At 44.9% G+C, this 14690-nt stretch overlaps 1 protein-coding gene across 1 annotated transcript in view; it reads left to right on the top strand.

Moving 5' to 3' along the window:
* The first annotated feature begins 4143 nt into the window (after positions 1-4143).
* The window catches only part of LOC143497944 (E3 ubiquitin-protein ligase TRIM39-like), an 11278-nt gene continuing 731 nt past the window's right edge, over positions 4144-14690 (top strand). The window contains exons 1-6 of the mRNA XM_076993603.1: positions 4144-5308; positions 5652-5747; positions 5858-6088; positions 6419-6441; positions 12439-12557; positions 14253-14690. The exon at positions 14253-14690 is cut by the window's right edge and continues 731 nt beyond it. Of these exons, the coding sequence (XP_076849718.1) occupies positions 4904-5308; positions 5652-5747; positions 5858-6088; positions 6419-6441; positions 12439-12557; positions 14253-14690 (1312 nt within the window). The 5' untranslated portion in view covers positions 4144-4903. The remainder of the gene's footprint in view (positions 5309-5651; positions 5748-5857; positions 6089-6418; positions 6442-12438; positions 12558-14252) is intronic.

Genomic DNA, 14690 nt, shown 5'->3' with positions numbered 1-14690 from the left:
GTGCCCCAGATGCGTCTTATTCTGGGTTTTCCTTGGCTCCAACGCCACAACCCAGAAGTAGATTGGCTTTCCCGTTCAGTCCGTAGTTGGGGAGCCATCTGCAAGGAAACATGTCTAAAGAGCAACCCCGAAACCACTACCAGTCACTCCCCGGACCCTGTTGACCTAACTCAGGTTTCTGCTGTTTACCACGACCTCAGAGAGGTATTCAGCAAGAAAAAGGCTGGCTTCCTTCCTCCTCATAGGGCTCATGACATAGCCATTGAGCTACTGCCAGGCACTAGTCCCCCTAGAGGCCGTCTTTTCTCCCTGGCCGTACCTGAACGTAGAGCCATGGAGACTTATATACAGGAGGCCCTGGCAGCCGGATTCATCCGGCCATCAACCTCTCCCGCTGGAGCAGGGTTTTTCTTTGTGGGGAAAAAAGACGGGGGATTCAGACCTTGTATCGATTACCGGGGGCTTAATAAGATCACGGTCAAGGATCGTCACCCTCTACCCCTCATGGCTACTGCCTTTGAGGCCCTCCTGCAGGCAACAATCTTCACTAAGCTTGATCTGAGAAGTGCCTACAACTTAGTCAGGGTAAGAGAGGGTGACGAGTGGAAGACCGCGTTTATCACACCCTCAGGCCATTATGAGTATCTTGTCATGCCCTTCGGTTTAATGAATGCCCCGGCCGTGTTCCAGCGCTTCATTAACGAAGTACTAAGGGAGGCTCTGGACAGATACGTCTTTGTTTATCTGGATGACATCCTCATCTACAGTAAATCCGAGACTGAACATAGAAAACACGTCCGGCGGGTGCTCCAACTACTCCTCGAAAACCACTTGTTTATTAAACTAGAAAAATCTCTGTTTCATGTCCAGGAAATAGGTTTTCTAGGTTACCGTATCGCCCAGAACACTCTGGCCATGGACCCCTCCAAGGTCCGGGCCGTTGCTCATTGGCCCACTCCTACCTCACTCCGTCTGGTACAGCGTTTTTTAGGGTTCGCCAATTTCTACCGCCGCTTCATTAAGGGTTTCAGTACCCTTGCGGCTCCCCTGATTACTCTCACCAAAAAGAGCCCCGGTCCCTTCGTCTGGACTCCCGAAGCCCAGCGAGCATTCGAAGACCTGAAAATTCAGTTCACTTCTGAACCAGTGTTATGCATGCCGGATCCCGACCTACCATTCATAGTTAAGGTCGATGCCTCTGACTACGGGGTAGGTGCTGTTCTCTCCCAGAGAACCGGGTCCCCTCCTAAGCTCCATCCGTGTGCGTATTACTCCCATCGCATGTCCCCAGCTGAGCGCAATTATGACGTGGGGGACAAGGAACTCTTGGACCCCAGACAAGCCAGGTGGTCCTTGTTTTTTGGACGCTTTGACTTCACGCTCTCCTACCGTCCGGGCACAAAAAATGCCAAACCTGATGCTCTGTCCCGCCAGTGGGAGTCGCCTCCTGCCACCTCTGGGCCTAGCACCGTGCTGCCAGCTTCCAAAATTGTGGCACCCCTGCAGTGGGCCATAGAGACAGAAGTCAAACAAGCGCTCACCAGTGACCCGGGGCCTGGTGGTGGCCCCTCCGGTCGTCTCTACGTCCACCCTAGGTTGCGTAAGAAGGTCATGGAGTGGGGTCACACTTCACCTTTTGCTGCTCATCCCGGGTCACGACGTACATTGAAACTCCTCCAGGGTAGATTCTGGTGGCCCGGGATGGATCAAAAGGTGACTCGTTTCGTCACCGCCTGCAAGACGTGTACCAGAAACAAGGTGACCCATACCAAACCGGCCGGTTTGTTACGTCCACTGCCTATTCCGTTGAGACCTTGGACGCACGTCGCCTTAGATTTCGTGACCGGGTTGCCTCCCTCTCGAGGTAACACCGCCATTCTGGTCATCGTAGACCGGTTTTCCAAAACCGCAAGGTTTCTGGCCTTGCCTCAGCTCCCCTCGGCCCGGGAGACCGCTTCTCTCTTCCTACACCACATAGTCCGGCACCACGGTTTTCCTACCGACGTGGTGTCCGACAGGGGACCCCAATTCACCAGTCGCTTTTGGGGTTCTTTCCTGAGGCTCTTGGGGGCCAGGGCTAGTTTGTCCTCTGGGTTTCACCCCCAGACTAATGGGCAGACTGAGCGCACCAACCAGGACCTCGAGCAGACGCTTCAGTGTCTGGCTTCCTCCAACCCCTCCTCCTGGTCTGACCAGCTTCTGTGGGCCGAGTATGCCCATAACACCTTGTGGCACTCGGCCCTCGGGATGTCCCCCTTCGAATGCCTCTACGGGTATGCCCCTCCTATGTTCGCTAACCAGGAGGAGGAGGCAGCCGTTCCGGGTGCCCGGGCTTTGGTGCGGCGATGTAGCGTGGCTTGGCGTAAGGCCCGTAAGGCCTTGATGTCTGCCTTCTCCGGCTACTGTCGGAGTGCCGATAAGCACCGCCTTCCTGCCTTGTCGTTTCGCCCGGGTCAGCGCGTCTGGTTGTCCGCCAAGGACCTGCCTGTCCGCGGCGGAACCAAGAAGCTGGCTCCTCGCTACCTGGGCCCCTTCAAGGTGGACAGGCGCATCAACCCGGTCGCTTACCGGTTGGTGCTCCCGCCGTCTATGAAGGTCCACCCGGTTTTTCACGCTTCTCGTCTCCGTCCTGTCTTGTGTAACATGCCCCGTGCTCCTGCCCCGCCGGCTCCCCGCATGGTTGATGGTGGTCCTGTGTACACGGTCAACCGGTTGTTGGACCACCGCCGTGTTCGGGGTCGGGACCAATACCTGGTTGACTGGACGGGTTATGGCCCCGAGGAACGCTCCTGGGTCCCCGCCTCCCGCATCGTTGATCGGTCCCTTATCCGGGATTTCCGCCGTGACAGGGCTGTCGCGTTGGGCCCGTGTGGTCTCGGGCCTAGTGGTGCCCCTCCACCACCAGGAGGGGCACCAGAGTCAGTCCTAGACTTGCAGAGCGTAATCAGCAATGATCTGTTTCAGCTGTCTGAAGCCTTCTTAAGGAAGCTGTGGGAAACGGATCATTGCTGATTCGTTCGGTTTTGCCCTCGCGCTATCAGCCTGCTCCTTCATTCCCCGAAGTTGCACTCTCCAAGTTACAAGGTGTCTCGTCGCCGCTCTCTCTCTGTCTCTCCTTCTCTTCTTCGAGATTCTATCTCCTGCATCGCTCTGACCTACCTCAAGTTTTCCCAAGTCTGTTTTTTTTCTTCCTGTCTTTATTCTGACTTTATATTTTAGGAAGGGGTTTTGTTTTGCTGCGGCGTTTTTCTGCCTGCTGGCCAGCCACCTTCTCTGGCATCTTTAGTTTCGTTTTCACGTTGCCTGTGTCTGCGCTGTTTAAGTTACGTTTGTTGTTTTGTTTATTTCTCCGGTCTCCTTAAGGTTGAGCTTTATTTTTCACTCGTTGAGTTTTCCGCGTTGGGTTTTGTTTATCGTTTTACCGTGCTTCCACGACTTTCCTTTTATTTTCTCGCGTTGACTTTTCCGCGTTGCTTTCGTTTATTCATTTGGGTTGTGTTTCGTGTTTTAACTCTCGCACTCGCGTTCTGTTCTGACAAACGCTGTTGTGCTGTTAAACGGCACTTGGATCCACCTTTCTTCAATCACTATACGCGGTGAGTACCTCCCAGTACTCCCACGTTACAGTTTCTCCTCAATCCCTTTTTCCCCTTTTGTGCCGTTCGTGTTCAGTGTTCCTCTGTGTGTGTTTGTGAATGTCCCTGTTCTGTATAACGTGTTTTTCCCTGTCTTCCCAGGGAGGTGATCTAGGCTGCTTCATGGGGACTCCCACATCTGGGGGCGGCGACTCCCAGACGTGTGTGAATCTGGCGGCCCCAGGCCTGCCCGTCAGTGTGGGTCCGGGGCTTCGCTGGGCGCACTGGAAGGACCTGCCCCTGGTGGGGGAGTGTTTCATATTATTAGTAATTTTATTATTAACAATAATTAAAAAAAATAATTTTGTTAATTGTAAATGAATTTAGCATTATCTCAGTGCTGGCAGTGCCGTGGCCTTCACAGACATGATACAGTCCCTCCCTCCTCTCTCATAAAATGGACCTCAGAAACATCGCTAAGGTCTGAGATATGCTCTCTCCTGCTGATAGTGAAAAACTTGTCCATGCATTTATCACATCAAGGCTAGATTATTGTAACGCTGTTCTATCTGCTCTTCCAAAGAGCTCTATTTTTCACCTACAGCGAGTTCAGAATGCTGCTGCAAGGGTTCTGACCCTCAGGAGAAAGAGAGATCATATTACACCTGCACTCCACTCACTACACTGGTTACCTGTCAGCTTTAGAATGGATTTTAAGGTTCTAGTCATGGTTTTTAAATATCTTCATGGTCTTGCTCCTCTTTACCTCAGTGAAATGATGGTTAGATATGTTCCTGTCAGGTCTCTCAGGTCTTCAAACAGTAATCTACTGGTGATTCCTAAAAGCCGATTAAAGATTGGCGAGGGTGCTTTTAGCCACTATGACCCAAAGCTCTGGAACTCTCTCAGAGGCATTTCATCCCTAAACAGCTTTAAGAAGAGTCTCAAAACCTGTTTAGATCTGCTTTTAGTTAAGAAGAAGACATTACAGACTGTAACTAAACTGTAAAAACTAAGGCAGTGTTAGCTGACGTTCCCCTGATTCAATAATGTTTGTGAACTGGCGCTATCTGGTGGAAATATCATAAAGGTTTTCATCTTTTTGACTTCTTTATACAGTCCCCTCCTCCCTGTACACAGCTGCCCGTTTAAGCAAGTAAACCTTGGACTACCACACCTGTCTTGACTCACGTCTGTCATAAATGTTTAGATAATCTCTATGCTCTGGCATCAACTCCTTATACTCGCTAACCTGGATGAAGAACTACACTTAGCCTACGGATTTGACGTTCAGGCAAAACTATCTATTACAGCAGCTGTTGGAGGAAATGGCTGCTACAAACCCTCTGTCAGAAGAAGAGTTTTCATGTCCTGTGTGCTGTGACATCTTCAGGGATCCTGTTCTACTGTCATGTAGCCACAGTGTGTGTAAAACCTGTCTGCAGCAGTTCTGGGAAACCAAGGGATCTCGAGAATGTCCAATTTGTAGAAGAAGATCTTCTAAATCCAACCCTCCTCTTAATCGTGCACTAAAGAACCTGTGTGAGTCTTTTCTAGCGAGCAGGAGTCAGAGATTTTCTGCTGGGTCTGAGGTTCTCTGCAGTCTGCACAATGAGAAACTCAAAGTCTTCTGTCTGGAGGACCAACAGCCTGTGTGTGTGGTGTGTCAGATTTCAAAGGCACATAAAACTCACGACTGCTGTCCAGTAGATGAAGCTGTGTGTGACTTTAAGGTATGAAACATACTATATATATATTTATCTGTAATATCTGTTTTCCTCCATGGTTTAGATTATTTTGAAATGAATGTTAAATAGGCTAGATTAAACCTGTCAAGGGATGGGATTTGAGAGAATTAAAACAAACCTTCACAATTATTATATTCAAAGTTTATTTATTCAAATACTGTAAATATATAGTATTACTATTCTACAGTAAATGAAACTTGGTCAAAGAGTAAATGTGGCTTTCTTTTCATTCTTGACATTATTTTGTAATCTTTGTAATCTCCAGTACAGATACAGACACTGAGATTAAATCCTGTAAGACTCGTACTGTCCTCTGCCATTTTTACAGAACAAACTCAAGACCTCACTGGAGTCTCTACAGCAGCATCTGAAGGTCTTAGAGAAAGATAAACAAGTCTGTGATAAAACAGCAGCACACATTAAGGTGAAAGGTCACTCTGAGTTCTGAATGGTGCTGTGATCACTGTCCACGTACACCATAATGAAACACACACATTTGGACAGTTAATATTTCCTCATCATCTCCCATTCCAGTATCAGGCCCAGCACACAGAGAGGCAGATAAAGGAGGAGTTTGAGAAGATCCACCAGTTTCTAAGAGATGAAGAAGCAGCAAGAATAGCTGCACTGAAGGAGGAAGAGGAGCAGAAGAGTCACATGATGAGGAGGAAGATTGAGGAGATGAGTGGAGAAATAGCATCTCTTTCAGATCAAATTAGAAACACAGAGAAGGAGATGGAAGCTGAGAACATCCCGTTCTTACTAGTAAGAATCACTCAGTCTGTCTCTCTCTCACTTAAATACACATACAAAACATGATAAATGCACCAATGTAAGTGACAAAGAATCACTCATTGGCCATCTTGACACTACTTCACACACACACACACACACACACACACACACACACACACACACACATAAATGCATAAGTAAAAGGTTTTGACATTTGTTGTGTGTGTATGTGTCAGGGTCTTTAGACACATTGATTTTATATCATATAAGGAAAAGAGATATTTGACAGAATATAATTTGAAGAAAATTATAATTGCATTTTAATTTCTGTGTACAATTGTCACTTTGTTTCCTTCTCAGAACGTGTCGTCCACATTGAAACAGTAAGTGATTATTTCTGTTTGATCTCCATATTTTTACACATTGTGATTGTTCTGATACATTCAGATCTTCAGTCTGTGGTCTCTGTTATTTCAGAAACATGATATATGAAGAAGGAATAAAAATGTTATATATTTAGGAATAAAAAACAAACTGATATTGACAGTAACGGGGTGACAGAAACATCAGACATGGAATCTTTAATGTCAATCACACACAGTGTAATAAAACACAGCCACACACACACACAGTGTAATAAAACACAGCCACACACACACACAGTGAAATAAAACACAAAACACAGCCACACACACACAGCAATGACAATCACACACAGTGAAATAAAACACAGCCACACACACACAGAGATAGTCAGAGCAAGATAAACACTTAAGGTGTAAATTTCCTGACTTGGCAGTCAAAGGGCAGCAACAGAAGAAAACACACGCAGGTTCACTCCCCTACACTCAAGGAATACACAGAGACTGGCAGAACCAGTGGGCTGAAGTAGGAAGTGAGGTGATGACAGACAGGTGTCAGTGATGATGGAGTATGTGGGTGAATTAGAAAAGGGGAGGGGCTATGTAGAGGAATGTGTGGAATGTGAAGTGGGCGGCTCCCCTTTGGGGAGATTGCTGCGGTTTGCGGGAGTATATTTATATTATCTACGTCGATACCCAACGTTAAGATTAAATCTAGGGTATGATTTTGATAATGTGTAGGTCCTACTATGTTTTGTGTAATGCCAACAGAGTTCAATATAGAAGTAAAAGCCCTTGTCAGTGGATCCTCCGCATTATCAAAATGTATGTTAAAGTCTCCTACCATTATTATTTTGTCACTACTTACTGCTAAATTTGCTGCAAAATCGGTGAAATCGTCTAAGAAATCTGAGTAAGGCCCTGGTGGTCTGTATACATTAGTTAGGGAAAATGCACTTTTATTTTCAGATGGACTAATTACATTAATAGACAGCATCTCAAATTAATTTGAGATATCTAGGTATTTCTGATGAATTTCTAAACAATCACGATAGATTATACATATTCCACCTCCTCTGCCTGACAATCTAGGTCTATGTAGGCTATATACCTATATCCCACAGGAGTGGCTTCGTTTAGAGTTAAATAGTCACCAGATTGAATCCACGTTTCAGTTAGACATAAAATATCAATTTTCATCCAGTGGTATAAGTAACATTGGCCAAAACATTCAAAATGCCAAATTACATTTGTATGCAGATGATACAGTTATTTACTGTTCAGCACCAAACTCTGCAAAGTCTTTTCAATATCTTCAGTCAGCTTTAGATCAAATAGAAGATCAATTATATCACATGAATCTTGTATTAAATGCTGGAAAAACTAAACTTGTGTTTTTCTCTAAGTCAAAAGCACAAACAGCTAAAGTGTCTGCACTGTCAGGGCTGACCCCGGAGTCGCTCCTCCTGTCGCCACAGGAGGAGACTCACGAGCCAGTGCTCGCTCCCGAGCCAACACTCGTTTGCGGACTGCGCTCGCGCACAGACCAACATTAGTTCACGAACGCGTTCACAAACATGAAATCAGCAGTGATGACCTGCAGCTGTTCACCTCCCTATTTAAGGAGGACGACTGCAGAGTCTCATTGCTGAGTTGTTTGTTGCCGTCTCCACACGCTTTCAGCCAGCCTTCTCTTGATGATCAATGTGTCTTTGTTGCACTTACTGTATTCGCTGTTTTCCCTGTCGTTTCCGAGTTCGCTCACCACTTCGCTACTTCTGGCCAATCTCAAGTCCAGCCCTGTTGTTTCTCTATCCAGTTTCGTTTGTTATTTTGTGAAGAGTTTTTTGTTTGCTCCCCGTTGTGGTTTGAGAGCCAGCTACTTCCCCTGGCGTCTTCAGTTTGTTTATTTTGTTTTGGTTTTCTCGCGTCGAGTATTCAGCAATCTTTTGGTTTCTCTTTCTGTTTCGAGTTTCCCTCCGTTCTTCCCTTTCACGGAGGTATTTTCTTTTGGCGCTTTTCCCGCATTCCATTTGGCGGAGGTTTCAGTTCACTGTTTTATTTTGTGATCGGCATTTGGGTCTTCCCGGTTTAACATTACACGCGTCGTGTGCGGGTTCCCATTCCAACACGTAACATGCACCAAACTTGGTCAACAGATTCAACTAGTGTCAAGTTTTAAATATCTGGGTTTCTTAATTGATGAGAAGTTATCTTTTAAACCTCATATCCAGCATTTAATTTAATTTAAAAGCTGAGATTAGATTTTTATTACAGAAATAAATCTTGTTTTTCTTTTACTGTAAAAAAAGAGGTTAGTTGAATCAACGTTTATGCCTATAATAGATTATGGAGATACATTGAATATGCATGCTCCTGTGCGCTGTTTGAGCATACTGGACAGTGTGTATCACAGTGCTTTGCATTTTATAACAAACTGCTGACCACTTAACCATCATTGTTTGTTGTATACAAAAGTGAATTGGACTTTGTTGCAGGTACAACGCTTTCTACATTGGTATATTTTTATTTATAAAGTGCTAATTGATAATCTACCTTATTATTTATCCTGTCTTTTGAATGGAAAGGCAGGGTTTGCTCAGTCTTCGCTCGAGTGAGTTTTTGCAACTTGTTGTACCTAGAGCTGGGATAGACTGCCTTTAGCTTTGCTGTTCCATACACATGGAACCTGTTACAGATGGATATAAAAATCAAGGACATTGTTTCTTTGAGTAGATTTAAGACCCCGATAAGAGTAGTCGGGTCCAGATCATCTGTGTGTGTGTGTGTGTGTTATGACTACTCTAGGCAGTAGCCCTAACAGAGAAAGGATATGGAGAGACTGTGATGGGGATAGTGAAAAGATTTGTGTTTTATTTACAATTGCCCAGGGATGTAGCTTCAGGACACGACCCGATGCTCAAAATAATAAACTATACATCTATAACCAAAACAATATCGACTACCTTACCCAAAGCCTGTTCAACAAAAGTAAACAAAATACAATATCCTACCCTAACTTCCTATAACAAAACAAAGAGAACGGGATAAACAAAAAGTGTTGTAGTCCTTTCTTCCCGTTTGGGCCGTATTAACAGGCTTAAACTATTTACACAAATATTTATACATATATACACACTATATTAGTGGTGGGACTTTAACGCGTTAATTTCGATTAATTAATTACATGGAAAACAACGAACTAAAAAAATGTACGCATTTTAACGCATTTAACGCATGAGACACTTTTGCACCGTGGAATATTTCTCAGATTATATGGACGCACAATAAGATGAGCATTATGGAGATGACTGAAGAGGCTACGCTGGTGGATGGGAAATTTAAATATAAGAAACTTTCAGATGGAAGTACAAACACAAATAGTGTTATTTGCACTTTATGTAGGAAGGAGTTCACTTATCACAGGAGCACCTTCGTTACCACCTCAACGCAAAACATGTTGGGGCTAACCAGAGACCGTATATATAAGTGGACTGGACGACACGAGTGAAAAGTGAAGCCTCCGTGTGTCAGCTGCCCTCTAGTGGCAGCTGACTTTTACAACTTTTAACCCCGCCCATTTAAACAACTTTTAACCCCACCCATTCCCATGTAAGTGAACGGGCCGGACGAGAAACTTTGAATTTTTATTACACGTAAAATAAGTTTTTTGAGCAATTATATTTTGTCAATTCTATAACACCCCATTGCGTTAGTGTCTCTCCCAGTGTTTTTCTCTACGATAATCTACGATTTTATAGAAGTTATTAAGTGTTATTTAAAGGGGTGTGGAGTTAAGGTGATTGACAATTAATAGCTGCGTTGGTTGACATTTAATACCAGACGCTCAAATGTGAACGCGCTCAACAGCAAAACTCTATCAAAACTCTCGACAGCAGTACTAAAACCTTTTACCTTTGTTTATTTTGTAAAACGTCAAAAGTGTCTATACTGGTGGGCGTATCTCAAAGAATGTGATCAGAGTTGGGGCGGAGATACGGTCTCTGGCGGAGATACTGTCCTGCCTACCGGTTCTAATGCGCATGCTCTGGCTCCAATTTTCATCTACTGCGCAACCGCATCCAAGATGGCAGCGTCCAGGACGCCATCTTGGTGGCTTCAAAAATTCAAACGGGAGTCAACGGTGACGTACCGTCCATTATATATACGGTCTCTGGGGCTAACGCGCAGGTCAGTAATGATAACTTAGCTGCTAAATGTATTCCTAGTGCGAACAAACAGTGTCGTCAGTCAACACTCGACCACATGTCGGGGTTCAAATTAAGAAACAAAATGTCAAAGTCCACATCAGACAAATTGACCAATTCACTGGCGAGATGGATTGCTGTGGACTGTAGACCGCTCTCTGTGGTCGAAGGCTTAAGTAAGACGCGGCAAGTTTAAACGCCTCCGCCGTTCGTGGAGGTTCGCGCGAGGTGGGTGGAGTCGCTCGCTACGGTCACTCGCGAAAGTATAATGCAGGCTTTACAAGAAGTGCTGCAAATTGCGGCAGCTGATGCAGGTTACGAACTGCAATCCAGCAGCTGTATGATGAGGAAAGGGAAGTAAAACAGGTTATTGTGAAGAGCGCCACAAATGTGGCTCTGACTCGGGATCACTGGACCTCTGTTAGCAACAAGAATTATCTTGGTGTGACAGCTCATATTATAGATGATGAATGGAAGATGCAATCATTTGCTTTGAGCATGCAGAAGACCACTTCTAGGCACTATGGAGATGCCTGTGGCAGAGGCCTGGGAAATTAAAAGAAAGTCTACCATCTAAAATGGTATTAAAAAACATATTCTGATTTACTTCAGTTATTCGTATTCTTCCAGTATTCTGAGCAAAACTCCCAAAATTAAACAACAGTTTTTGTGAGAATTTTCAGTGTTCTGAAAACTGTTTGCTCAGTTTTCTGCACTCATCTATTGGTCTGTGTAGTAGACTGGTGGAAAAATAAACAAGATGTTGATGTTTATGATTATGTTCATTGATTCATTCATCATTCAAACTTAAATTAATATTTCTTATGTTAAATACGATTAAAATGCGACTAATTTCGATTAATTAATTGCAAGGCTTCTAATTAATTCGATTAAATTTTTTTTATTGCGTCCCACCCCTAATATATATATATATATATATATATATATATATATATATATATATATATATATCATATACATCAGCGACTCGAGATTGGGATACAACATTGCTCAAACAAACCGGGAGGTCAGATCACAGATATTAGCAACTACACACGCAACTACACACGTAACTACACCAGACACCAAAATGGAGAAAGATTCTCCTCGTCTCGCTGCTTTGTGGGTCTTTGAAAGGCGGAACTGTGGGTCTTGGGCAGAAAACAGCCAATCCGCATCAACCAGGAAGAGAGAGTGACATGGTGGGAGGAGAGACACTTCTGGACCTGGAGCGTCAGACACGAACAACGACCAACATTGGTCATAATGTGTGTGTGTGTGTGTGTGTGTGTGTGTGTGTGTGTGTGTGTGTGTGTGTGTGTGTGTGTGTGTTTTAATTGATTTTAAGTAAGATTGTTTGAAATTCTGGAATGTACTTTGCAATGTTGTAATTTGTGCTGCTGCTCGTTCTGTCATGGCCAGGTCTCCCTTGTAAAAGAGATCTTGTATCTCAAGGGACTAACCTGGTTAAATAAAGGCAAAGAAATAAAAATAATAGCTTTATACATTTCCAGAGTTCATCACACACCAAATTGTGAAATTGTTCTCATACATTCAAATCTTCAGTATGTGGTCTCTGTTATTTCAGAAACATGATATATGAAGACGGTATTTAAGAAAATATAAATACATTTTTGATACTGATTATGTGCAAAACGTGGTTAGATACACTGATATGTTTAATGAAAGATAATAATACAGCTTTGTATATTTCATGTGAAATTTTTTTCATGTGTTAATTTAAATGTTAAATAATTAGAATATGATATATGCTAAAATATTATGATAATACAGCTTTATACACTTCCAGAGTTCATCACACCCCAAAACAACATGAGAAGGTGTCAGGAGCTCTGATCAATGTAGCAAAACATCTTTCCAACCTGAAGTTCAGAGTCTGGGAGAGAATGCAGAAGATTCTCCAGTACTGTGAGTTTTGGTGTTCTTTGATTATTTAGAGTAATTCTGTTCTCCTCACAATTAGAACTCTATAGAGAGAGAAACATTAACATTGTGTGTTTGGTACATGAACTATTCCAGTATTAAAGGCTGTATTAGTATAAACAGTGAGGGGGACGATCAGTTGACTGCTGGTCTGAGGAGAGACAGTCAGTCCATGAGGAGATCTACACCACCCACTCTCCACCACCCACTCTCCACCTCTACACACCACCCACACTCCACCTCTACACATAACCCACTCTCCACCTCTACACACCACCCACTCTCCACCTCTACACCACCCACTCTCCACCTCTACACACCACCCACTCTCCACCTCTACACACCACCCACTCTCTCCACCTCTACACACCACCCACTCTCCACCTCTACACACCACCCACTCTCCACCTCTACACCACCCACTCTCCACCTCTACACACCACCCACTCTCCACCTCTACACACCACCCACTCTCCACCTCTACATCACCCATTCTCCACCTCTACACACCACCCACACTCCACCTCTACACATAACCCACTCTCCACCTCTACACACCACCCACTCCCCATCACTCTGAGTCTGACCCTATAGGGCTGTATGAAGTGAGACGTGGGTCCTTAAGACTCCAGGCTAAGGGGCTCCCCACAATCCTCCATCAATCCTCCATCCTATTAAGAGGAGTCGTAGTGTTTAGAGGAGTGTGGTTGTGAAGGTGGAGATCCTAGCAGTGCTGACAGATGGAGGTGGAGAAGGTTCTACACCCACACTGTTCCAGGAACAGGACACACCGCTCCAAACACCCAGACACATCTCCACCTCCCCACAGCCCAGAGTCCAGCTGAGCCCAAGCAGACACCCCTGCTCCAGCCTCTGTGGGTCGGCGCCCCTCCAGGGACCAGCAGGTTCCCTGCATGTCAGCCAGGACCCTCCCTTGTCTGTTTGTCTGTCCCTGTCGGTGTGTGTCCCTGTCGCCATCTTAGTGTCTGTCCATGTCCCTGTCGGTGTGTATCCGTCACCATCTTAGTGTCTGTCCATGTCCCTGTCTGTGTCTCTGACATCATGTTTGTGTCAGTACCTGAGTTTTCCCTGGTGTTGTTGTCTCCACATCACTGTGTCTGTCTTTCTGTGTCACTGTGTCTGTGTTGTGTGTGTCGCCCCCTGTTGTCCTGGGGAGGGTGTTGTAGTTGTGGCACGTCGGTGGACTCCTCCCTGGAGGATTTGCTCCTGGGGGTTCTGGACACTGTGGTCCTCGTCCTCTGGTCCCGTCCTTCAGTCTGGGGACTGTCCACTGGTGTTAGTCTCTCTGGGAGTAGCGCCCTTTAGTGGGGGAACTGTAACATTATCCACCCAATAATGAGGACACACACACACTTCAGTACACAGACACTAATAATACACACATACAGTGTGACACTCAGTGTAACATGTGATACTCACATAATGAATCCAAGATATGTAGAAATATATTAATGAATAAAACAGACACAATTTCAAGCGTCAAAACAAGCACACAAGTACTGCAGGGGTGTGTGGTGAACACACAACATCACCATGACTTCCCTCTTATCAACCTACTGCAGCATTTCACTCAGAGTAAAGGGCCTGCAGTCTGTAGATGTGACCTCATCACATAAACACATGAAGAACATGATGATTCATTCTGTTCTCTCTCCTCAGACCCTGTTACTCTGGACCCCAACACTGCACATCCAAAACTCCACCTGTCTGATGATCTCACTACTGTAGAACTCAGACCACAGAAATCACTGCTTCCTGATAATACAGAGAGATTTGATGCGTGTGTGTGTGTCCTGGGCTCTGAGGGCTTTAACTCAGGGACACACTTCTGGGATGTTGATGTTGGAGACAGTGATGACTGGGTACTGGGTGTAATTAGAGAGTCTGAATGTAGAAAGGGAGGGAAGGTCTGGGAGTCAATGTGGAGTCTGGGCTACTATAAAAACACTGGTAAATACTGGACACGCTGCCCAGGACAGAAACATCACTACTTCACACCTAGAGAGAAAGTGCAGAGGGTCAGAGTTCAGCTGGACTGGGACAGGGGGAAAGTGACATTCACTGATCTTCTAACCAGTTCACACCTTCACACTTTAA

This window comes from Brachyhypopomus gauderio, unplaced genomic scaffold (genome assembly GCF_052324685.1).
Source record: "Brachyhypopomus gauderio isolate BG-103 unplaced genomic scaffold, BGAUD_0.2 sc117, whole genome shotgun sequence".
Taxonomy (NCBI): domain Eukaryota; kingdom Metazoa; phylum Chordata; class Actinopteri; order Gymnotiformes; family Hypopomidae; genus Brachyhypopomus; species Brachyhypopomus gauderio.
Note: the sequence above shows the minus strand (reverse complement) of the source record. Positions and strands in the feature narration are given on the sequence as shown.